Source organism: Spermophilus citellus, assembly GCF_964194105.1.
Source record: "Spermophilus citellus genome assembly, chromosome: 9".
Taxonomy (NCBI): domain Eukaryota; kingdom Metazoa; phylum Chordata; class Mammalia; order Rodentia; family Sciuridae; genus Spermophilus; species Spermophilus citellus.
In genome coordinates this window covers 139,320,371-139,341,956 of record NC_138191.1, presented here as the reverse complement: position 1 = coordinate 139,341,956, position 21,586 = coordinate 139,320,371, and the positions used below count along the sequence as shown (strand labels likewise).

Below are 21,586 nucleotides of genomic sequence, written 5' to 3'. Positions count from 1 at the left end.
GTCGCTGGCTCTGCGATTCTCGACTGCGTAGCCGGTGGCTTCCAGGCGGGAGGGCGCGTTCGCACCCTCATGGCCTCAGGTGGGTTCTGGCACGGCTCTGGCATTCATTCGCCCAACGCGGGCCGGGCCAGGTCAGAGCTCTGCGTCCTTCTCCGTGACACGCTGAAATAACAGCTCCCACCTGGGGAATCGAGGCCCTGTCCGCGGCCCACCCGTGCGTGTACAGGGCGCTGACAACAGACAAAACGTGCGACAGTGGAGACTTCTATACTAAGAACACACAAACCAGTGACAAGCCAAGGGTCTAATGGAGAAAACAATGAAAACAGAAACCGCAGGGTTACAGATAGACAGTCTGACAGGAATCAGAGCATGCTGGGAGGCGGGACTGGCTTCGCCTGATGCGAGGTCGGAGCAAGAGCCCTGTGTCTATCTCGCTGGACGGTCAGCAGCCCCTGGCAGCACCATCCACATTCCGTGCAGCGAGGTCCCACGGAAAACGCACCCGAGTGTCTGGCCAGGGGCCCGGGGCTGGGTGGAGAGGATGCATTCCTCCTTCCAGGCTGCGGGGTCCGCGGGCCTGGACGGCTGGACCAAACGGCCAGCGCACGGCCCAAGACTTGACCCACCACAGCACAACCGGCAGGTGGCTGGCCATCTGGGGCCCGGAGCTTGTCCGCCTGGTGTAGTACGCGGGGCCCGAGGGCTACGAGAGGAATCGATCCAGTGGCGCGACGCCGGGCTGACCCGTGTCCAACGCGGATCCTCGAAGCCTCCTCGGAGCGCGAGAGATGGGGCGGGCGGCGCCGAGAAACAGCGTCTGCAGCCGGGGAGGCGCGCGACGCTGAGGGGCCACAGCTGCGGAGCATCCTTCCAGCAGTCGCGCTCGCTCGTCCTGCGCGCTTCGCGGCGGCAGTTCAGTGGCCGAGCTGATGCAGCCGCGCGGCGAGCGCCCGGCCGGCAGGACGCAGAGTCCGGAGCACGGCAGCCCGGGGCCCGGTCCCGAGGCGCCGCCGCCGCCGCAGCCACAGCCGCCGGCGTGAGTAGGGCGGAGAGCGGGCGGCGCCGAGGACCGACGGAGGGACCCGGGGACTCGGGAGGACGGCGTCGCCCGAGAGACTGCCGCAGGCCTGGGCCGTGTGAAGTCCGAGCTCCTCGGTCCTTCGGCCACGGCAGCGGTTCTGGGAAGTCCTGAGTGCTGCGGGAGGGCCAGGGGTGCTGACCCCTGGAAAGAGAGGCCCTAAGCCCCTTGCCTGCCCTTGAATCCCTCCACAACGGGAGGTCCACCTGCTGTACGGGGGCCAAGGGGTCTGCTTTAAAGCAGGCATTGGCCGGTCCCCTGCGTACACCTCCCACATTCCCAGTACTGCTGAGGGATGGGAAGGGTGGCTGGCAAGGCAGGAGCCCTATCCTGTAGAGGAGGGTAGAGGATACCTCTTAAGGGGAACAAGAGATGGGTGAACTTAGTAGCTGAGAAGGGAGGTGGGCAGAGGAAGCTGGACAGTCAGGGCAGCAGTGTCCGGATGGTCTCCAGTGGGAGTAGGCTTAGAAGAGAGTCTGGTCTGGCTCCAGGGTAGCTCCCTGTACAGGAGGGGAGGTCTTGCTCCAGGTGGGCAGCATGACTAGTTGGGCCTTGATGCAGACGTTACGGCCACTGGACAGATGGCTGACTTGGCTGCCCTGGCCATACCCAGAAGTCTGGTGGCACAGAGGAGGTGGGTGAGCAGCCCCCTACAGGGCTAACCCTGACTTGGCCCTGCCCACCTGCAGCACAGAGGCAGAGCGAGCGAGGCCCAGGCAGGCCCGGCCCGCAGCCCCCATGGAAGGTGCCATGCAGCTACTGAGCCGCGAGGGCCACACTGTGGCCCACAACTCCAAGCGGCACTACCATGATGCCTTCGTAGCCATGAGCCGAATGCGGCAGCGTGGCCTCCTGTGTGACATCGTCCTGCATGTGGCCGCCAAGGAAATCCGTGCACACAAGGTGGTGCTGGCCTCCTGTAGCCCCTACTTCCACGCCATGTTCACAAGCAAGTACCACAGTCTGGGTGGCACTTGGGGGCTCTCTGCAGCTCTCCCGGGACAGGTACCAGCCTGACTACTGTCCCCACAGATGAGATGAGTGAGAGCCGCCAGACTCATGTGACACTGCATGACATTGACCCTCAGGCCTTGGACCAACTGGTGCAGTTTGCATACACCGCTGAGATTGTAGTAGGCGAGGGCAACGTACAGGTGAGGCAGTGTGCCTCCTGCCAGGTCTCCCCATGCCCTGGCCCCTCACAGGCCTCTCCCCAAACCCTCCAGTTACTTTCACAGCCTGGGCACCTCCCACCAGACCCCATCTCCATGTTCCACAGACGCTGCTCCCAGCTGCCAGCCTGCTGCAGCTGAACGGCGTCCGGGATGCCTGCTGCAAGTTCCTGCTGAGTCAGCTGGACCCCTCCAACTGCCTGGGCATCCGGGGCTTTGCCGATACGCACTCGTGCAGTGACCTGCTCAAGGCAGCACACAGGTATGTGCTGCAGCACTTTGTGGACGTGGCCAAGACGGAGGAGTTCATGCTGTTGCCGCTGAAGCAGGTAACCTGCCCACAGGGCCCAACCCACACCCTGCCCCTTCCCACCCCAGCACCCTCCTTCACCCCTTGCTCTTTGTTCCCCAGGCCTCGTTCCCAGCTTCTGACCCATGCCCACCCTGTGACCTGTCGCCTGGGCACCCCCAACCCTGTTCCCATCTCCTGGCTCTACCCAGGTCTTTGCCTTGGACTCTTCATCTCATCTCATCCTTAACAGCCTCTGCTCCTAAACCCCAGTCTTGGTTCCATGTCCCCAAGACTATTTGGGATCTAGGCCCCCAGGAACCAATCCACAGCTCCTGACCCTGCTGGGCCCCTTCCTGTAGAAACACTGACCCCACCACCACCTCTAGACCCTCCCTCCCAGGTACCTTCAGGGGGCTCCCTGGACTCGCAGGACCCTCCCCAGATCTCATGCCTGAGGACCCCTATCCCCAGGTGCTGGAATTGGTCTCTAGTGACAGCCTGAATGTACCTTCAGAAGAAGATGTCTACCGTGCTGTCTTGAGCTGGGTCAAACATGACGTGGACACTCGGAGGCAGCACGTTCCAAGAGTAAGGCCAGGCCTCGGGACCCCTTGTGGTGTTGGGGAGGGACCATGGTGGCTGAAGCCTGGGTGTGCCTCATGGAGTCCCTGGCCTCTCCCGTTCAGGGACACCATGGGGGCAGTGCAGGCATCTGTCTCAAGAACCCATCGTACAGGTGGTACAGGCATCTGAGCCAGGGTCTCAGCCCTGGGGCAAGTGTGCCTGAGGGTCCCCTGACCCTGGCACTCCTGCCCCAGCTGATGAAGTGTGTGCGGCTGCCCTTGCTGAGCCGCGACTTCCTGCTGGGCCACGTGGATGCTGAGAGCCTGGTGAGGCATCACCCTGACTGCAAGGATCTGCTCATTGAGGCCCTCAAGTTCCACCTGCTGCCCGAGCAGAGAGGTGTACTGGGTACCAGCCGCACACGGCCCCGGCGCTGTGAGGATGCCGGCCCTGTGCTCTTTGCCGTGGGTATGCCCATCCGGCCCCTTCCTGTGACACCCCTGCCCTGGCCATACCCAACACAAGCCCAGCCCACCACATTGGTCAGGTCTTGACCTGCTCCCTCCTCCTCCATCCAGGGTCTCTCCAGGCCCTGTGGAGTGTGATCCACCCCCAGAGTCCCAACACTCTTGCTCTCAGGCTATGCTAGACTCCCACTGGTTGCCTCTCCTCCTATCCTGTCACCTCCCCTTTCCTAGGTGGCGGGAGTCTTTTTGCCATCCATGGGGACTGTGAAGCATATGACACTCGAACTGACCGCTGGCACGTAGTAGCTTCCATGTCCACACGCCGGGCCCGAGTGGGAGTGGCTGCTGTAGGAAACCGGCTGTATGCTGTGGGCGGGTAAGCACAGAGGCCAGGCTTGGGTCCGGGGCTTGGCACATGCCTGCTAGGCCTTCCTTGACCAGTAGTGGACCCCTCTCCTAGCTATGATGGGACCTCAGACCTGGCTACTGTGGAATCGTATGACCCTGTGACCAACACATGGCAACCTGAGGTGTCCATGGGCACGAGGCGCAGCTGCCTGGGCGTAGCTGCCCTGCACGGGCTCCTGTACGCAGCTGGCGGCTACGATGGGGCCTCCTGTCTCAACAGGTAGTAGCTGGGGTTGAGGCCCCCATGACCCTGCAGGGTGGCTCGGCAGCAGGAGGTGAGGCTGTACCAAGTTGTGTCTGATGGGGGATGGCAAGGGTACTGCCTGCCCAGGCCACCAGGGTCCCCAAAGCCTCTTTTACCTCAAGCCAAGTAGTTCTTAGGCTTGGTCTCTCCCCATCCCTTTTCCTTCCTGGGGTCCTCTCCTCCAGTCTAGGGCTGGGCCCAAAGGGGACACTTGTCCAGGAATACCCAACCAGGCAGCAACCCATGCCCACCCCGCAGGTCCTGCTGTTGGCTATGGTAGGACTTGAGTCAGAGTCTTCGTGGTGGCCTCCTTGGGATTTCAGCTGTTCCATGGGGGAGGGCAGGTCCTGGGGATGGAGAACCTTTCTCTTGTGGCTACGGGTCAGCAGCAGTCTGGTGCCCACAGCGCTGAACGCTATGACCCCCTGACGGGAACATGGACATCCATCGCTGCCATGAGCACCCGGAGGCGATATGTGCGTGTGGCCACACTCGGTGGGTGAAAGGGCCTGCTTCCTGTGGTGCCCATCCTCCTACCTGCACCCCCCACCCAGCAGGAGCACCAGGGTATATTGCCTTCCGCAGATGGGAACCTGTATGCTGTGGGTGGATATGACAGCTCTTCACACCTGGCCACTGTGGAGAAGTATGAGCCCCAGGTGCATAGTGCACCCCATGGCAGTCCCCCCCCCCCCCCCCAGCCCACTGCTGCCTGGGGGTTCCACCCTCAGGCCAGCCATTCATATCCACCCTGTCTCACAGATATCCTGCCTGGGTTAGGGTTTGCTTAGGGGGATGGGTGGGGTGCCCTTGTTGTGTCAGCCTTCAGCTCAGGCCTCACCACCACAGGTGAATGCATGGACCCCGGTGGCCTCCATGCTGAGCCGGCGCAGCTCTGCAGGTGTGGCGGTGCTGGAGGGCGCTCTGTATGTGGCCGGGGGCAACGATGGCACCAGCTGCCTCAACTCAGTGGAGAGATACAGCCCCAAGGCCGGCGCCTGGGAGAGCGTGGCACCCATGAACATTCGCAGGTTTGCAGGCCAGGTTGGGCCATTCTAGCCAAAGCAGTAGATCAGCTCCACTGTCTCCACTCCACTGGGGACACCCAGCCCCGCCCCCGCTCCTCCTGTGGCCCCGCCCCTGGCTCCTCCAGTGGATCTGCCGCCAACCCAGTGGCTCCTCCTGTGGTCCCACCCACACAATTCATTTGGCTGCCCATCCCCAGGAGCACACATGACCTGGTGGCCATGGACGGCTGGCTGTATGCTGTGGGCGGCAACGATGGCAGCTCCAGCCTCAACTCCATCGAGAAGTACAACCCAAGGACCAACAAGTGGGTAGCTGCCTCCTGCATGTTCACACGGCGCAGCAGTGTGGGCGTGGCAGTGCTGGAGCTGCTCAACTTCCCGCCACCGTCCTCGCCCACGCTGTCTGTGTCTTCCACCAGCCTCTGACACACAGCACCGACCACGGAGAGGCCCCGCTGCCTCCCACATGCCTTAAGCCCCTCGGGTCGACCCCAGCACCTCCCTCTCCTCAGCCATGTGTCAGGGGCTGGACGTGGCCCCACCAGAGACGTCCTGCACCGTCTCTTCACGTCTCTGCTCACTCCTTGTTCCTCTATGTGTGTGCTGTTTATTTATTTACTCACCTATGTATTAATTCGTTATTTATTGATGGATGAGCACCGTTGCAGTTACCAATTCATGTTTACTCTCAAAGCGTGGGCACTTGTGTGCACAGGGGACCAAGTTGCCCTCGGAGTGTCCTCCACCCAGTTCCTTGTTCCAGGCAGTGAGGGGTGATAGGGTGGCCACTCGCTGCAGGGAGGTCAGTGGCCCAATGGTACTCTATAGACCCTGGGTCAGGAGCAGCATAATAACCAGAGTTGGTGGAGCAGGAGCAGGGCAGGGATTTTTAAGCAGGTGCAGACAGGTAGTCTGAACTTTGCACACTGCCCTTACCTGGCCCAGCCAGGGCTGTCCCCAGGAAGGGCACAAAGCAGGCTCCCTTCCTGCATCCTGTGTCTGCAGTGTGGTGTCTTTTCTGGATCTCACATGGGGCTGGGGCACATGCACTCAGACCCTACTCAGCAATATGAGCCATCTTGAACAATAAACATGTTTTTTGGGCTCCCTGAGCCAGAGACTAAGCGTCCATCTCTGGCCCCTTTTAGCTCTTCTGTCTTGTGGAGGTGCAGCACAGCCTGGGGTTCTGTCTGGGCTCTAGTGTGAGGTTCTGTGGACAAGTGTGCAGCATGGCTAAAAGGGAGCATTAGTGCCTGGGGACTGCAAGGTAGCACTTTTGCAGGGGGAGGCAGGGGAGATGGGCTACTAACCTGTCCTGAAAATTCCCTGTGACATTCCAGGTTTGGGGGTTGGGATCACTTGTGGAGGATAGGCCCTTCACGCTGCCATTACTGTCTGGGCACCTGGGAAATGTGTGACCTTCTTGCATTTAGTTAAGTCTTGGGGACTCTGACTTATGCTTGGAGTGAGGGTTGGCCCCAGGCTTCTGGCTTCCCCTTCCCCGTGGTTGCAAACTCCTGCTTCTGTCAGACCAATTGGGATAAGCATAAAAACCGGATGTGTGCTCAGGTTGGGGGGTGGGCAACTAGAAGGGAAGGTCACTGGATTCCTGGGCTTTAGTGCCCAGTCACCCCCAACCTGAACACAGGCAGGCGTGGTGCCCACCAGAGCAGGCGCTACTGATCCTCCTGGGAGGCTGGAAGCTCTGGTCCCCACCTGAGGAGATGCCCTTTTCCTCTGCCCCAGAGCTGTGGAGAAGAACCCAGCCCGGGTCGATTGGGAGGCTGGGCTCAGGTGGAGCCAAGCCCCTCCCAGAAGGGCTCCTCCCCCCACCCGAGTAGGCGCGAAGCCGTCCCACAGCCCCGCCCACTCAGGGGAGGCGGGGGCAGGAGGATCCCGACCCAGGGACCCAGACCTGTCTGCCGGCTCGGTCCCAGCCAGCCGCCGCTTGGACCCATGGGGAACAGCCACTGCGTCCCTCAGACCCCCAGGAGGCTGCGGGCCTCCTTCTCCAGGAAACCCTCGCTGAAGGGAAATAGGTGAGAGGGGCGGCCTCAGCCACCCGGGAACACGGTCCCCCTCGGCCCGACCGAAGGCCGAGCCCCAAGCCCCCTTTCACTCGTCCCCAGAGAGGACACGTCGAGGAAGCTGGCGGGCCTGTTCGGCTCCGAGGCTGGCCCCGACGGGGACGCCGCGGCAGACAAGATCTTCTACTACATCCCGGGGACGGTGAGCCGAGGGCGTGTCCCGCCGGAGCGGCAGCTGCCCGCGGTGTTGCGGCGTTGGGCGAGGCCCCCATCTGTCGCCAGGCCTGGGGTCTGAGTGCAGCTCTGCGCTCTCTTCTGTGTCGTACGCCAGCGTGTGCGTCGCGGTTTTGCACAGCTAAGGGTCATCCCAGTCAGCTCAGGGGATTTAGATCCAAAGGGAGGTGAGGAAGTGGACACTGCCCCGCCCTGGGAAGCTCATCCGCCGAAAGTCTAGCCCAGAACGAAACCCAGACTGGGACTGAGTCAGTGGTGAGCCGTGCGCCTGGCCTGGGGGCGGGGCCTCTGAAGCTTCCACTCGCTTCTCGGGGGTGGGCGGCGCCAGCTCAGATCTCCAGCTCACCGGTGGAGCGCTCGCATCTCAGTTGCAGTTCCTTGGGTGATGTCTCTTGAGAAAGTAAAGGGTTTCAGGAGACAGAGAGCCAGCTGGTCACCTACTGCAGGCCTTGGTTTCTCCTTCAGGATCTCGCAGGAAGGTGCTCCCAGATATCCACTGCCCACGGCAATCCTACCTATGCTGGTGCCTCCTGCCCCAGCACAGAAAGGAAGTGACCACTAAGCACTTGTTAGGCTACTTCTCCTGAAGGAATTGAGGGTGCCCCTGTGGGACGAGGGACTGGCTGAGTAGAGGAGCCCTAGCCTCTTTCCCCAACAGCTGGCACTGGTTTGGGCAGAACCGCGGATCTTATGCTGGAAGTGGGGGCGAGGACTCTGGGCCAGGCCTGAAGCAGCTGGCATGGGCTCTCAGAGCCTACCTTTCTCACTGTCCCACCAGGCTGGGACCCCGTGTCATCCCCTGTCCCCTGTCTAAGGTCTCAGGGCTCTTGCAGTCAGCTGCTGGCTTCAGAAACTATGCTGCCTCAGAGAAGGGGCTACATCTCAGACCCTGACTCTCTCTGTTCAGCCCAGGATAGGCAGTGTGACCCTGGAGGGAGTCCCATGAGGCATGGTGTCCCTAGTGGTCCTCCCTTGGAAAAGGGTCAAGACCCCTTGAGCCTTGGGAAATAGGGGCCAGGGAGGGCCCTGGCCAGGCTTGGACAGCATCCATGCTTCCATCCCTACTGTAGTTCCTAGCTGTCCTTCCCGGGCCCCAAGGCTGACCTAGGCCACAGGACCAGTGGCATAGCCCTTATGGATTCATGGCCTATTTTTTCCAGAGTGTCATCTGGAATCATTTCCCACACTGGGTGTGGGTGCAAAAGGCCCCACCCAGAGGCAGAGAAGCCGGGGGAACTGTGATCTGTCTGTTCACATTCCTAGGCTTGCCCAAGGGGCAGCTTGACTTGGCCAGGACACAGCAGCCCTGCAGGTGACCCAAATGTGACCCCCAATAGAATTTGCCCCTAGGCTAGTAGGTCACAGTCCTCTCCAGTCCCTTAGCACCTGACTCCTATCTGACCCTGGCTCTGATATCAGAGCCCCCATTTGTAGAGAACGAACTCCCTGCCAGGACTACGTAAGTGCTGTGTAGACATTGGCCCTTCTTCCTTCCCTTCAGCATAATGCATTGACCCCCCCCCCCCCCAGCACGTTCCAGGCCCTGGAGACTCAGCAGTGGCAGATAGACAGGACGACTAAGTAGAAATAGAGTAAGTCACCTGTGGTCAGGCAGCTAACTAGAACAGGAAAGGCTGGAATTTTAGAAGAGTGTGCAGCCAGGGAGAAGGTGAGAGCTGAGCAAAGTGGAGAGTCAGTGCTGAGTGGCCCCAGCCAAGGGAACAGCCTGATTCAGACATGTGCCTGATTTGAGAGAAAGAGAGAGAGAAAGAGTGGAGGGGCAGGTCACAGAGAACCCTTAGTCATTGCCGTTTTTGTGTGAGAGACTGAGGCCCATGCTTGGTATGCTAGAGCAACTAGCACTTGAGCACCCAGAACTCATGTTGGTATCCAAGCAGGCTGCAGTGGGAATATTTACACCAAGGAAATTGGTGGATATTACAGATCAGGGCTTGGGTTTTTGCTTTTTTTTTTTTTTTTTTTTTTGGTCTGTTTTTGCTTATAGAATCAGGTATTAAACATTTACCAGTTTATTGGTAAAAGGCAGGGTTTTATGCACTACCTCACCCAGACACCCCAAAACTCTTTTGAAAAGTCTGGGGAGATTGAACAAACAAAACAGAGCTGCAGAACCAGGAGGTGGTGAAGATAAGGGTTGACTCCACCGAGTCCCAACTTCTCTGTCACTGCTAGACCAGGTAGCATGGACTGGGGAGCTGTGTATGTGTGCATGTTGTGTTTTCTGCCACCATTCCATGTATACAGGCTGTGTGCATCTGCCTGTGTGTGTTGTGTGGCCTGGCATGAACAGGTCAGGCCTATATGGGTGGCTGAGTAATGAGTTGGGGTTGCTGGCCCTATCTGGCCACTCCCCAAGCCCTGCTCCCCTAGGACTTTCCAGGCCTGGAGAATCAGCCGGAGAACTTGGAGCAGCCCATCCTGAGTGTGTTCAAGAAGGGGCGGCGGAAGGTGCCCGTGAGGAACCTGGGCAAGGTGGTACACTATGCCAAGGTCCAGCTGCGGTTCCAACACAGCCAGGTGGGGGCTGGGGGGCATGCTCAGGGACCCATACCCCACCATCCTGTCACACCCAGTCCCTCAGATGGGCATCTGCTCTCCCCAGGATACCAGTGACTGCTACCTGGAGCTGTTCCCTTCCCACCTCTACTTCCAGGCTCACAGTTCTGCAGGACTCACATTCCAGGTAAGGGGCCTGGGCAAGGGTTGGGGAAAGGCCCCTGAGAGTTCCTGCAGCTGCTACTACCTGTTCTCTGGCAGGGGCTGCTGCCGCTGGTGGAATTGAGCATCTGCCCCCTCGAGGAGACTGGAGAGCATGGCTTCCAGATCACAGGTATGTGAAGGACACTGGCCTCCTAGAGGGGCGCCTCCCAACCAGGGCCATGGATCAATCTGCACAGATCCCTTGGAGAGGGGCCTGTGCTTGGACTCTGGGGCTCCAAGCTGGGGCCCACCTCAGCCCACACTGCTCCTCCACCCCCAGGCCCACTGCCTGCCCCACTCCTCGTTCTCTGCCCCAGCGAAGATGAGCTCCGCTGCTGGCTCTACCACTTGGAAAAGCAGATGGCCCTGGTTGGGGGACTGCGGCGCTGCCACTCTGTGCCCCCGCAGGTCAGTGTCAGGAACCTGCAAGCCCCTCCCCCCTCTTTCCCTGCCAGCCTACCCTGATGGCCTCCTCCACAGGGCCCCTCAGGGGATGAGCTCCCCTGGTCCCTGCAGCGCCGTCTGACCTGGCTGCGGAGGGCATCTGGGCGTGAATCTGTGGGCAGTGCCATCTGTGCCTCAAGGGTCAAGCTGCAGCACCTGCCTTCACAGGTGGAGGGGATGTGGGAAAGGTATAGGGGAGGTGGGGCAGCCCCTGGTGCCCAGCCCCACCCATGCTGTCTTTTGACCCCTGGCAGGAGCAGTGGGATCGGCTCCTGGTCCTGTACCCCACATCCCTGGCCATCTTCTCTGAGGAACCAGATGGGATTGCCTTTAAGGTGGGCCCTCTGCAGGGTGGACCTGCCCAGGGAGGCATGCTGTGTGGAGTGGGGGCGGCAACTCGGGGAGAACCTGTATGTCAAGGCCTGTTGGGACAGAGCACAGGGCTCCACCCATCTGGCTCACTGCCTGGTCAGTCTGATCTCAGCTCTGAGGTGAAAGAGTTCCTCCCTGGAGCACCTTCCTCATCCTGAAGGGCCCTCAACCACCAGCCAGATCATCGCCCTGGGGCAGGTGGCATGAGGTGGGACCACTCCTGGGAGTCATTGGTATGTGCCCCTGCTGCCTGATGGGCATGTGCATACATGCCAGTGAGCATGTCACTGGTGTCCACTTAGGAGACACACAGGGGCTTCCCTGCCTGGGGGTCAGTCCCCATCTGCTATGTGAGCTGGTGAGCAGACCTGGGTGATGGTGTCCCCAGGATAGACTCTAGCTGCCCCACTCCCTCAGGGAACTGGCCTTGGTGCTGGACTGTCTGGGTGCCCAGCCCAGCTCTGGAAGACTGGGGGATGGGGCCAGGCAGGGACTGGGGCTGCTCCCAGGAAGGCATAGGCCTCACTCACTGCCCACAGGGGGAGCTGCCACTCACTGCCATCCACATCGACCTGGAAGAGAAGCAGACCCGCTCATTCCTGATCTCAGGTCGGTTCTGACCCAGACTCTGCCCCTGCCTCGGGGCCAGGGGGAAGGGCGGTGAGCCTGGTGGACAGCCCAGCTCTTTATGGGGACTCTGTGGGGTACACCTGTGCTGCCAGGCCCCACCTCATGGAGTCTGTGTACAGGCCGACTCATCCATACCATCCGGGTGGTGTGTGCCAGTCATGAAGATTACCACCACTGGCTGCTCTGCCTCCAGACGGTTTCCAGACAGGATGGGGGCCCCCTGCTGCTCAACCCTGAGAGCTTCCCAGGCCTGCAGGGGCCCACACAGGTGAGGGGCAGCAGAAGTACCTTGGCTCAGGCCCTGGGGATAGAGGGGTGGGTCCAGACATGGATGGGTGGGGAGAGGGATTGGCCACCCAGCTCATCCCCTGACTGCCCAGGTCACAGGTGGTGTCCGAGGCTCACTTTCCTCTGATGGACGGACCAGCTGGGATTCAGGGTGCCCAGCGCCCCCCTCCAACCGCACCAGCCACTCCCTCCCTGAGTCCTCAGTGCTGTCCACTGCAGGCTGCCCTGCTCCTGCCCAGCCTGCACCTGTGAGTACCTGGGGGAATGGCTGAGGAAGAGGGGTAGGAAGCATGAGGCTTCTGTGTACCTGGGAGACTGGTTCCCACGCCTCATCAACCTGAGCCTGGACCCTGGTTCCTGGGTTGGGGGGACTTAGACTGGAGGGAGTGCCATGGGGCCTCAGAGGATTGAGTGGGAAGGGCCAAGAGAACTTTCTGGAAGGTTTTGGTCCCCCACAGGGCCAGCCCAATTCTGAATCTGACTGTGCCAGCATTGGCCAACGGAGAGCAGATCTGAGGCGCAGCAGCCGGTTGAGGGCCCAGGCCCGAGGGGAGCTGCCTGGTCCTGCCGTACCACCACACATGCATCTGGACCTGACCAAGGTGGCCCAGCCCTGTAGGGTGGCTTTCCCTCCTGCCCTGCCTCCCTGGCCTGGTCTCTCAGCCTGGCTGGGCCTGCAGCTCCCAAGGCCTCTTTCATGCAGATAGAGGTTCTGCCTCTTCTAACTCAAGGACTGTCTCTTCTACACCTTCGTTCAGGTGGGCAGGCTGGGCCTGGAGTGTGGCCCAGAGGCCCCAGAGCAGCCCCTGGAGGCACCACACTCCCCGCTGTATGCTGATCCCTACACCCCACCTGCCACTTCCCATCGCAGGATCGCAGATATCAGGGGCCTGGATGAGGTCAGTTGCCTGCTGCTGACAGGGCTGAATGTGCCACAGCCTGAAGTCAGGGAGATGCCAAAACCTGAGGTTTGCTCAGGCTCTGATGGGAGGCTAAGGGGGTGCCTGGGGCAGGAATCCCTGTGCTCCCTGGTGGCCCTCACCCAGGGCCTCACGTTACCCACATTCTCCTGGCAGTTCCTCAGTGCAGTACGAAGCTCACCTGCACCAGAGCCTTCCAGCCCATTCCCCTTGGTCCCTGTGTCTGTGCCTGTCTCTGATCCCTGCTCTGGACTCTCCAGCTCTCCTGGCCCCCCAGCTCCCCATTTGGTCTCCAGGAAAGGAGCCCTGCAGTCCCGAGCTTCTCGGAGACACCGGGGTTCCATCAAGGACCGGGGTCCACAGCCCCCAGATTCCCCTCAGCTTGTGAGTAGCAGCCCCCACTGTGGGAGGAGGAGTGAGGAGGCCCAGTCCCTGGGCCCAAAGGGTGCTGGGCAGACCTAGAACTTGGAGCGAGCAGGAGAGAGAGAAATAGGAGAATGTGGGGCAAGCAGGACCAGGAGACAACGATGGGAGGGTTGTGGCAGGTTCTAGGCTGATCTTTATGCTCCCTTCCCGGGGATCTGCCCTACTCTCAGACTTGTGGTTTGGGGTTCCCAGGTCTCCCCTGCCAGGGAAGTGTCACCCAGCCCTCTGCCACCTCCCTCAGGTGAGTGGGGTTCCTGCCTCCCTGGGGGTAAGTACGAACCAGGATGTAGCTTCCTGCAGGCTGATGGGTCTCTGCCCTCCCTACCAGATGGTGACAAGACTTCATCTTCCTCCCACCAGAAATGGCCACAGCTCAGAAGGCTTGAGGCAGAGGGGGGGCTCATCCAGTGGATCTGATGGCCCCTGGCCAGGGCTGCTTGTCAGAACCACAGCTGTCCAGTTCTGACCCTGGAGAGGGATCTGCAGTCACCTGATCTTTTGACCCATGTCAAATCCCCAGCATGGGTCTGACCCCAGCAAGTCCAAGGAGTGTCCAGGACCTGAGGGCAGATGGGTAGCAGCTGGAATAGCTAAAAATAGGCGTCTCATCCCTGGGGACACCCTGGCTATGTGGCTGACCACAACCCAGCAAGGGTCTTCAGGGAGGTGCTGAACATCTGCAGATGCCATCTGCAGCTCTGCCCTCAGGGAGGGAACTTAACCTGGAAGTTGGGGGCCACATGGATGTGCAGGACAGAGGGCTAGGTCAGGTTGGCAGGGTCTGAGTGTGTGAGGTTGGAGCATGAGGCTCCTAGGTCTCAAGGTGTGAACCAGCACAGGCAGAGGCGTGAAGGTGTCCCTCAAAGTGGGCAGGGGTGGGGGTCAGTGCTTGGGTGTATGGATGGGGCTAGTCAGACACTGATGCCATAAACAAGGAAGAGAGAGGGGATTTTATTGGTGCTGTCTACCTGTGTCCTCCACCAAGGAACCAGGAATCTCCCAGCATCCTGAAGACCCTGTGCACACTGCCCTGGGCAGACCCCCTGCCACTGCTCTGCCACCTCCGGCCCCACTCACCTTCCCACCCCATCTCTGACTCTCAGCCTTGACCACCACACCAGCTGACCCATGGGAGCAGGGACAATTCCAAGCCAAGTCCTCATGGGTGAGGCCACCAGGTTCTGCCTGAATCCTCATCCAGGTCTCCTCAGAGGAGCCAAGGTCCTGCCCCATAGACTCCCCACCACAGGGGCTGCAGCCACCACTGGAGGTGTCTGGGTATCTGCCCAGGTCTACCCACCACCACTACCTTGACCATGTCCTTTGGGGCTCAGGGTTCAAGAGGCTCTTGTGAGCAGGGCAGATGCCCTAGAACATGCCCCTAGCTCCTATGGCCCCTAGCATCCCTGTCCTGACCCCACCCAAACCCAGCACTGCCTTGCCCCTCTCTGCCACTCCTAATTCCAGTATCTTCTCCTGCCACTTCCCCCCAACCTATAACCAGATGAAACACAATGCCCAGTTAAGTTAGATTTCAGATCATCAACAATAATTTCTTAGTGTAAATTTATCCCAAATATTGCATGTCTGAAATTCAAATTTAACTGGATGCCCTGTGCTTTTCATCTGCTAATTCAATACCCTATTAACTAGTTCCCTGCTCAGTCCCTACCCACCCAGAATTCCAAACTTCCTCCCTCCAAGGGGAGGGGAGCGGCCTCAGCCCCTGGCTGGGCCTCAGGTGGAGTCCAAGGGAGCCAGCTCCACAGACACTGGCTCCCTCCTGGACGCCCTGGAAGACAGGGGTCAGAGGGCAAGGAGGAGGGCAGCACCTCCTGGCACCATGCTTGTCTCCTGTCCTGCGTCTTCGTGGTCCAGGTCTGGCTGCTAGGAGGTGGGACTTGGGCTGCGGCTACAGCTGCGGCTGGGACTGCGCCCTCGCCTCACCCGCCTGCGGAAGTAGCGGATGGCAGAGATGGTGCCAAGGTTGGCCAGCAAGACTGAAAGAGAAGCACAAGGTCTCCTGGTGCCGGCTCCTGCCAGTCATCCCTTTCTGGCCACATGACTCAGTCCTCAGAGGGCAGGACAAGGCCAGCGGGAAAGAGCAATGGAGTGGAAGCCGGTCGGCAGGGGAGAAGCAGAGCTGGGGAGAATCTGTGCCTCCAGCGCACACCTCCTCCCTCGGTGCACACCTCCTCCCTAGGGGCCCAGGTGAGGCTGAACAAGGAAGCCCCTCCCTCTGACTCCTAGGCACAAGCTCCCTCTGCCCCCAGAGCCCCACACCTGTTTTCCAAGCATCCGGGGTATGTAGATCTGAGGTTCTCACAGCCCAGGTGGCAAAAGCCACAAACACCAGACACATGTCATTCTGACTGAAGGGAGAGGAGGCCAGGGGACTGCAGAGCTCCCCTAGGAGAGAGAAGTACACCAGAGCTTGACTGCTGCACCCTGAGACACGCCTGCCAGGACACGTCCACCCTGGGACATGTGTACCCTAGACACACCAGTCCTAAGAATCACCTGTGCTGCTATCACCTGCCTCACTAAGGCCCAAGTCAGAGCACCCCCAGCACCTATCCTGCTAGAGGTGATTTAGAGATGGGCTTTCCCGGCATTTGGGCCTGGACTCGGGTCAGACCCCTGAATGGCCATGGTGCCTGGCCTCAGCCACCCCATGTGGACTATGTCCTGGGATTCCTGGAGCTTGCCCTGACCTCCCCACAGGTTCCCAAGCCCCCCCCCACCCAGAGGATGTTGACCCAAGATCATGCTCCATCCCCACCCCCATGGCCCTTCTGGCTGGGCTCCCTGGACAGTGTGTTCCCAGACCTGGATGGACTTAGGGCCTAAGCAGAACGCACCTGCCCGCCTGACCGCCAGGCTGAGTTGTTCCACTGTGGCTGGGCTGGGCTCAGGCGAGATCCTGGGCCCCGCTTCCCTGGGGTGCTCTGAGGCCTGCAGCTGGAGAAGGGATGGCAGCACACCCCCAAACCCATCCTCCTCAAGGAAGTGTTCGTAGGCCTCAGGGATAGAAATGGGCACCAGGTCACCAGGGGGTGCCACTGGCACAGCCTCGACCCTCGGGAGTGGGGCTGCAGCTGGGGAACAGCACCCCTGATGCTGGGGCATCTGGCCCTGGAAATCCCGGAAGAAGAACTCGCATGTGTCCGGCCACTGGACTTCGCCTAGGGCCTGGCTGGCTCCCTCCTCTGCCACACTTTCGTCCTCCTCCTCAATGGTGTCACAAAAGAAGAACTCATAGGCCTCTGGGAGGGTTACTGCATAGCTGCTGCCCAGTCCAGGCCTCACTGAAGCAGAAGGGGCAGGGGGCGGCAGGTGCTTGAGGATCCGTGGCTGGGGGGGCCGGGGCCCAACTGCCACAGTGTTCCAGGCTGCAGACCCCTCATGGCCCCCCATTGCCATTCTGAGGGCTGAGGGCCGGGGTGTGACTGGAGAGGGTGGGCCCTCGGCCCCTGCTGACCTTGGCTTCTCCGGTCTGGGCACTGCCATAGAAAATCGTACCTTCTTCCTCTTGGGAGCCTGCATGGGGCCCTGCAGGGGCTTGCCCTCAGGGGGTCCTGGGGTCCCTTTAGAGGGCTGCTCTCTGGGCTTCTCTTGGGGTCCCCCAGGAGGAACAATCACCTCTGTCCCCACAGTGTCAGACCCTGCTTGGGGGACAGGGGCCCAGGAGGGCTCAGCAGCACTGGCTCTGGGGGCAGGTGTGGATACAGGTGCTTCAGACTCAGCCTTGGAAACAGAGTGCGGCAGAGCTGTGCACGGCAGGGCCACAGAGACAAGAGTAGAGGAATCCACCGCTGCTGCATGCAGGTCCACACACACTCTTGGTGTGGAGACAGGTGTAGATCCAGTCTGGACACGCTGAGGCTCAGAGGCAGATGTAGACATGGCCATGTCAGGTTGAGGCTTGGAGGCAGGTGTAGATAAAGCCTCATCAGGTTGGAGTTTGGAGGCAGGTGTAGACAAATCCATGTTGGGTAGACTTTCAGAGGGAGATGTAGATGAAGCCATGTTGGGTTGAGGCTTGCATGCAGGTGTAGACAAAGTCACATCAGACTGAGGTTTGGAGGCAGGCACAGACAAAGCCACATTGGGTTGAGACTCAGAGGCAGGCATAGACAGACCCATGTTGGGTGGAGGCGCAGAGGCAGGTGTAGATGAAGCCATGTCAGGCTGAGGTTTGGAGGCAGGTGTAGAGAAAGCCACATCAGGTTGAGGCTCAGAGTCAAGCATACACAGATTCATGTTGGGTTGAATCTTACAAGCAGGTATAGACAGACCCATGTCAATTTGAGGCTTGGAGGCAGGTGTAGACAGAGCCACATCTGGCTTAGCTGGGGAGACATTTGGGTGAGTTTCCTGAACAGATATGGATACCGTGTGTAGCTGAGCTCTAGGAGTTATTCTGATCTGGTCTGTACCTTGCTCAGTGACAGGCATAGGTGTACACAGACCCCAGTCTGGCCCTGGACTGGCAGCATGCTCAGGGGGACAAACACTCAGCTCCGGAGCACCTGCAGAGTCTGGCTCCAGTGTGTCCTGCTGGGCTCCTGCTGTCAGCTTTGCTGCCGCAGCCACAAACCCCTTGCCCCTGGACTCAGCCAGGCCAGTGCCCTCCTCAGGCCTGGTCTCAGTGGGCAGCAGGGAGCCCAGATGGGCAACAGCAGGGCCTGGGGCTCCTGAGCGCCCTCCCCCCTTTGCACCCACAGTACGTCTCTTCTTGCGCCCAGGGCTCCGTGCTGGGGCTCCAGGGCTGTCGGGGGGTTTCTGGGAGGTGGGGCTGAAGCCAGGAGACTCGGGACTCCGAGGGGGCTCACCAGGGGGGCAGGGGGCCGGGCCCTGCAGGAGCCTCTGCATCTCCTCTCTGGAAGCTGCTGACCGTGGGAGGACTGAGCACTGACCGGGAGGGGCAGCACCTGAGCCAAGGGACAGAAGAACTTCTGACTGTGCGGACGTGCCGGCTGCCTGCTGACCAGGTCCCAGAGCCAGGACAGGCTCACCCTGAGACCTTCTGACCAGCTGTCCTGTGGCCACGGCGTCCTCCTCTTCACAGCTCTGACAGCCCCTCCTCCTGGGAGCAAGCTGCCCAGTAAGAAGGGGTGGGGGCCCAGGGGGGCTGCTGCCACTGCTGTCCCCTTGGTCAATATCACTGGACAAGAGCTCATCTCCAGAGGCTAGGCCAGCCTGCAGGAGACCACACTCATCAGCAGTGGCAGAGAACTCAGCCCAGTCCTGGTCACTGAGCTGGACGCTGTACTGGAAGTTGTCCATCATGGGTCAACAGAGGTGCTGGAGAGGCAGCAGAACTTGGGGCCGGGTGGAGTCTTCACAGGTCCAGGCTCTGGGCACCAACCTGCTCACCTGGCTACCACCCCACCCACCCCAGGGGTGCCCCCCATCTCCCTGGTACACCATCTCCACCCTGAAAGAAAGCAAAAACCTTTCTTCTGAATTAAAAAAATCCTCGGCTCCCACTTGCCTTGTCTCCTAATCATCTCTAAATAGTAACTTTATCACAACACACTGCCACTTTCCTGCAATCAAACATGACCCTGGATTAGTGGGTAACCCAGCATTCATGGCATTTGCCTCCCCCCCCCCCCAGCAGCCCTGAGCCCTGCTCAGCAGCCTTTCTGACCTCCTGACTGCCTCTGCTCCCTCAGAGCAGACTGCACCAGGACAACCCGCCACGGATCAGGGCCCCCGGAGATGGTCAGCCCTGGGCGGTCCCAGCATGCTCTAGTTGGCAGCAGGTCACAGACTGGAGGCTGCAGTGTCCAGGAGGTGACCAGCCTTGGGCAATGACCTTCACCAGCTTTGGCTGGGACAAGATTCCTCTGAGCTCACCAAGGTCAGAGCTGGCTCAGGGGTCAGCAGGAAAAGCTTGGGCTGGATGTCACAGAGCAGAGCTGAGTCCCTGACTCCCAATGGCCCCCTCACATTATCCTCAGGATCTGCACCCCTGGCTGAGTTCACCTGAGCTGGTGAGAGCCAGCCTCTGCCTCATGGGGGCTGCTCTTAGGCTCTTGGTGAGACACTGCCAGACCCAGAGGAAAGGAGGTCACTGGCTGGGACAGTCCTGAGCCAAAGCTGTCTGGAGACCAGAGTACGGTGGCTTCCTGCCCACTGACTCGAGCCCTCCTCTCTGGCCTGGGGGCTCTTTGCTAATGGGAGCCTTGGACAGGAGTGTGGGGCTGATCACCTCCTACCTGGTCTAGGCAGCCAGCCGGGCAGTGGAATTGGGAGTTCACACAGCTTGTTCCAGGGCAGCATGGTGCTATGCTCTCCCTGCAGGCTCCACCCCTACTGCCCAAAATACCTCATCCCTGTGCACACATGACTCGTGCCAGTCAGGGCTCAGGCCACAAATAGATGGCATTTGAGGAGCCTTCAGTTACGTGATGGACGTCGTCCTGGTGCAGATCCAGGCCCAGAGTTGGTGCCAGCAAAGGTCACAGCAGACTCTGGCCAGAGAATGCTGACCAGTGACCAGCCCTGCACAGGCCTCCCTTTCCCAGGCAGGAGGCTGCCTGTACCTCCATCTTGCCACGAGCCTCAGGCCCATGTGTACCCTGCCTCCAGAGTGTCTCCCGCCCAGTTTTTCAGATGAACCCTCACCCACCCAGGGCAGGACTGTGCCTCCCTGGCCAACCTCCTGGGATCACAGAGTCCCCCCAAGGCACGGCTGAACCTGATGGTGGACTTGAGAGCAGGTGGGGGCATTCTTTGCTCTCTGTGGAGGCCTCCCATAATGGGCCTCAGAGAAGGTCCGGAAGGGCTGGGGGTACAAAGTGGTTTCATTCCTGACTCAACTCTTGTGGACAGACCCAGGATGGGGTGGCCTTTTCCTCAGGAAGAGTCTGGCAGGGCGATACAGAATCTTTGCAAGCCCCTGAACACTTCTCTGAAACTCATCCATTCTGAGAGGGGAATCAGGATTCCCTTATTCCTGAAGGTTATGAGGCACAGAGAGGGTGAGTAATGTGCACACAGCCACAAAGTCAGTGGCAGAGTTGGGTCACATGAACCTGTCCTTAACCCTGCTTCAGCTGCAGAGCAGGGGCACCCTCCAGGTCCTCTAGGGCAGGATTGGTGGCCATTCGCAGACAGGCCCCGAGTCAGAGGACAAGAGGAAAAGCAGGGGAGTCAGACAACATGCATCTGAACAGGACAGGGAGCAAGCTCATTCACAAGCAGCATGTTCTGGGAGATGGAGCAGGAGTGCCCAGAGGAGCCCAAGGCCTCGATGAGCCAAGAGGCTGCAGGGTCCGGCAGGAAGCTGATGGCAGGCCAGGTGGAGGGTTGGCTCTTTGATCTGAGTGTGTGTGCCTGCAGGAGGTGCTGGGAAGTGGGTGGCAAGGCAGACTTCTGCAGAAGGGTGTGGCACTGAACAGGCACACCTGGGTGGGCAGCCCACCTGCTTTTATCCCTAATGTAGTGCTGTACCCTTGCACTGATAGGAGTGCCTTGGGGTTACAATCTATGCAACTAGCTACTTTTGACATTGGGGTAGTGGAGAGAATGGCTGTGGTTAAAAATGGCTACAAGTGGGTCTCTACATCCCAGTTGAAACTAAATACTATATTCCGAAAATGGACCTCAAACTTTCTGCCTCTCACCAGCTGCCTGGGCCAGGCCAGCCCAACCTGGCTGGAGCTGTGAGAGGAGCCCTACCCCACCGCACTTCGAATCTGCTCCCCAACTCCAGGCTGCTCATGGTTCAGGAGGCAGCCATGCCAGAAGGGGCTGCAGTGGAGCGCCCAGCGAGGGCTGGCCACGTGCACATCTGCCCTGTGGCTGTCTGCCTGTGGGTGAAGTGTCCCAGCTGGCGGCTGTGCAGGCATGACTGCTGTGAACATTCTGGAGCTTTTTCAGGAGCCCTGGGTGAGCTGTAGAAGGTTCTGCCCAGGGAGTCCCCAAGCAGTGTGCCGACACATCCCCCAATCACAGGGCAGGGGCTCTGTGGCCTCCTTTGGGCATCTGTCTCTGCAACGCCATCAAGTTACTGTGAGGGTCAAACTTCATCACTGCTGCTGTGTGGACATGCTTCTGTGGTGCGCTCATATCACTCTGTGCCTGTGTGGGTTTGCAGTGTCTCCTCTTCCACCTTCTTTGTGCTGGGTGCTGGGATGGAAGCCAGGGCCGGCAATGTGGGGCAAACATCATTGAGCCACATCCTCAGCCCAATTAAGCATGACTTTTGATGAACAGAAGTTTTTAATTTAACATAGTACTTTTGCAAAAATTGTT

At 59.9% G+C, this 21,586-nt stretch overlaps 3 protein-coding genes across 8 annotated transcripts; 2 read left to right on the top strand and 1 right to left on the bottom strand.

The window, feature by feature from the left end:
- The first annotated feature begins 126 nt into the window (after positions 1-126).
- KLHL17 (kelch like family member 17) lies at positions 127-6,368 on the top strand. 3 transcript variants are annotated; one of them, XM_081306839.1, is made up of 12 exons: positions 127-1,039; positions 1,738-2,030; positions 2,114-2,235; positions 2,361-2,582; positions 3,017-3,133; positions 3,364-3,577; positions 3,808-3,952; positions 4,037-4,204; positions 4,635-4,723; positions 4,814-4,887; positions 5,078-5,259; positions 5,454-6,368. In XM_081306839.1, the coding sequence occupies exons 1-12, from the start codon at positions 933-935 to the stop codon at positions 5,680-5,682; spliced, it is 1,962 nt and encodes a 653-aa protein (XP_081162965.1). In that variant the 5' UTR covers positions 127-932; the 3' UTR covers positions 5,683-6,368. The 3 variants fall into 3 exon arrangements, with proteins under 3 accessions (XP_081162965.1, XP_081162964.1, XP_081162963.1); XM_081306838.1 differs by lacking the exon at positions 127-1,039 and having other exon boundaries at positions 1,051-2,030; XM_081306837.1 differs by lacking the exon at positions 127-1,039 and having other exon boundaries at positions 1,051-2,030; positions 3,232-3,577.
- Positions 6,369-6,788: 420 nt separating this feature from the next.
- PLEKHN1 (pleckstrin homology domain containing N1) lies at positions 6,789-14,103 on the top strand. Of its 2 annotated transcripts, none has more exons than XM_081306275.1 (15): positions 6,789-7,295; positions 7,386-7,485; positions 9,909-10,055; positions 10,141-10,221; positions 10,296-10,368; positions 10,519-10,646; positions 10,719-10,850; positions 10,937-11,017; positions 11,594-11,663; positions 11,804-11,952; positions 12,065-12,220; positions 12,431-12,574; positions 12,731-12,871; positions 13,049-13,276; positions 13,511-14,103. In XM_081306275.1, the coding sequence occupies exons 1-15, from the start codon at positions 7,213-7,215 to the stop codon at positions 13,733-13,735; spliced, it is 1,938 nt and encodes a 645-aa protein (XP_081162401.1). In that variant the 5' UTR covers positions 6,789-7,212; the 3' UTR covers positions 13,736-14,103. The 2 variants fall into 2 exon arrangements, with proteins under 2 accessions (XP_081162401.1, XP_081162400.1); XM_081306274.1 differs by having other exon boundaries at positions 12,731-12,940.
- A 150-nt stretch (positions 14,104-14,253) lies between these two features.
- PERM1 (PPARGC1 and ESRR induced regulator, muscle 1) lies at positions 14,254-19,632 on the bottom strand. 3 transcript variants are annotated; one of them, XM_081306272.1, is made up of 4 exons: positions 19,546-19,632; positions 16,180-18,870; positions 15,602-15,727; positions 14,254-15,318 (listed from the first exon to the last, which is right to left on the bottom strand). In XM_081306272.1, exons 2-4 carry the CDS (start codon positions 18,608-18,610, stop codon positions 15,206-15,208), a joined length of 2,670 nt encoding a protein of 889 aa, XP_081162398.1. In that variant the 5' UTR covers positions 18,611-18,870; positions 19,546-19,632; the 3' UTR covers positions 14,254-15,205. The 3 variants fall into 3 exon arrangements, with proteins under 3 accessions (XP_081162398.1, XP_081162399.1, XP_081162397.1); XM_081306273.1 differs by having other exon boundaries at positions 16,180-17,670; positions 17,758-19,564; XM_081306271.1 differs by having other exon boundaries at positions 16,180-19,563.
- Positions 19,633-21,586: the final 1,954 nt, after the last annotated feature.

Coding starts and splice junctions, on each gene's coding strand:
- PLEKHN1 (XM_081306274.1), top strand. CDS start 7,213: ATGGGGAACAGCCACTGCGTCCCTCAGACCCCCAGGAGGCTGCGGGCC. Junction 11,953..12,064: donor GCCTGCAGGGGCCCACACAG/GTGAGGGGCAGC, acceptor CTGACTGCCCAG/GTCACAGGTGGTGTCCGAGG. Junction 13,277..13,510: donor CCCCAGATTCCCCTCAGCTT/GTGAGTAGCAGC, acceptor TGGGGTTCCCAG/GTCTCCCCTGCCAGGGAAGT.
- PERM1 (XM_081306272.1), bottom strand. CDS start 18,610: ATGATGGACAACTTCCAGTACAGCGTCCAGCTCAGTGACCAGGACTGG. Junction 15,728..16,179: donor CCTGGCGGTCAGGCGGGCAG/GTGCGTTCTGCT, acceptor TCTCTCTCCTAG/GGGAGCTCTGCAGTCCCCTG. Junction 15,319..15,601: donor CCCGGATGCTTGGAAAACAG/GTGTGGGGCTCT, acceptor CTTCTCTTTCAG/TCTTGCTGGCCAACCTTGGC.
- KLHL17 (XM_081306839.1), top strand. CDS start 933: ATGCAGCCGCGCGGCGAGCGCCCGGCCGGCAGGACGCAGAGTCCGGAG. Junction 2,236..2,360: donor TAGGCGAGGGCAACGTACAG/GTGAGGCAGTGT, acceptor CATGTTCCACAG/ACGCTGCTCCCAGCTGCCAG. Junction 3,578..3,807: donor CCCTGTGCTCTTTGCCGTGG/GTATGCCCATCC, acceptor CCCCTTTCCTAG/GTGGCGGGAGTCTTTTTGCC.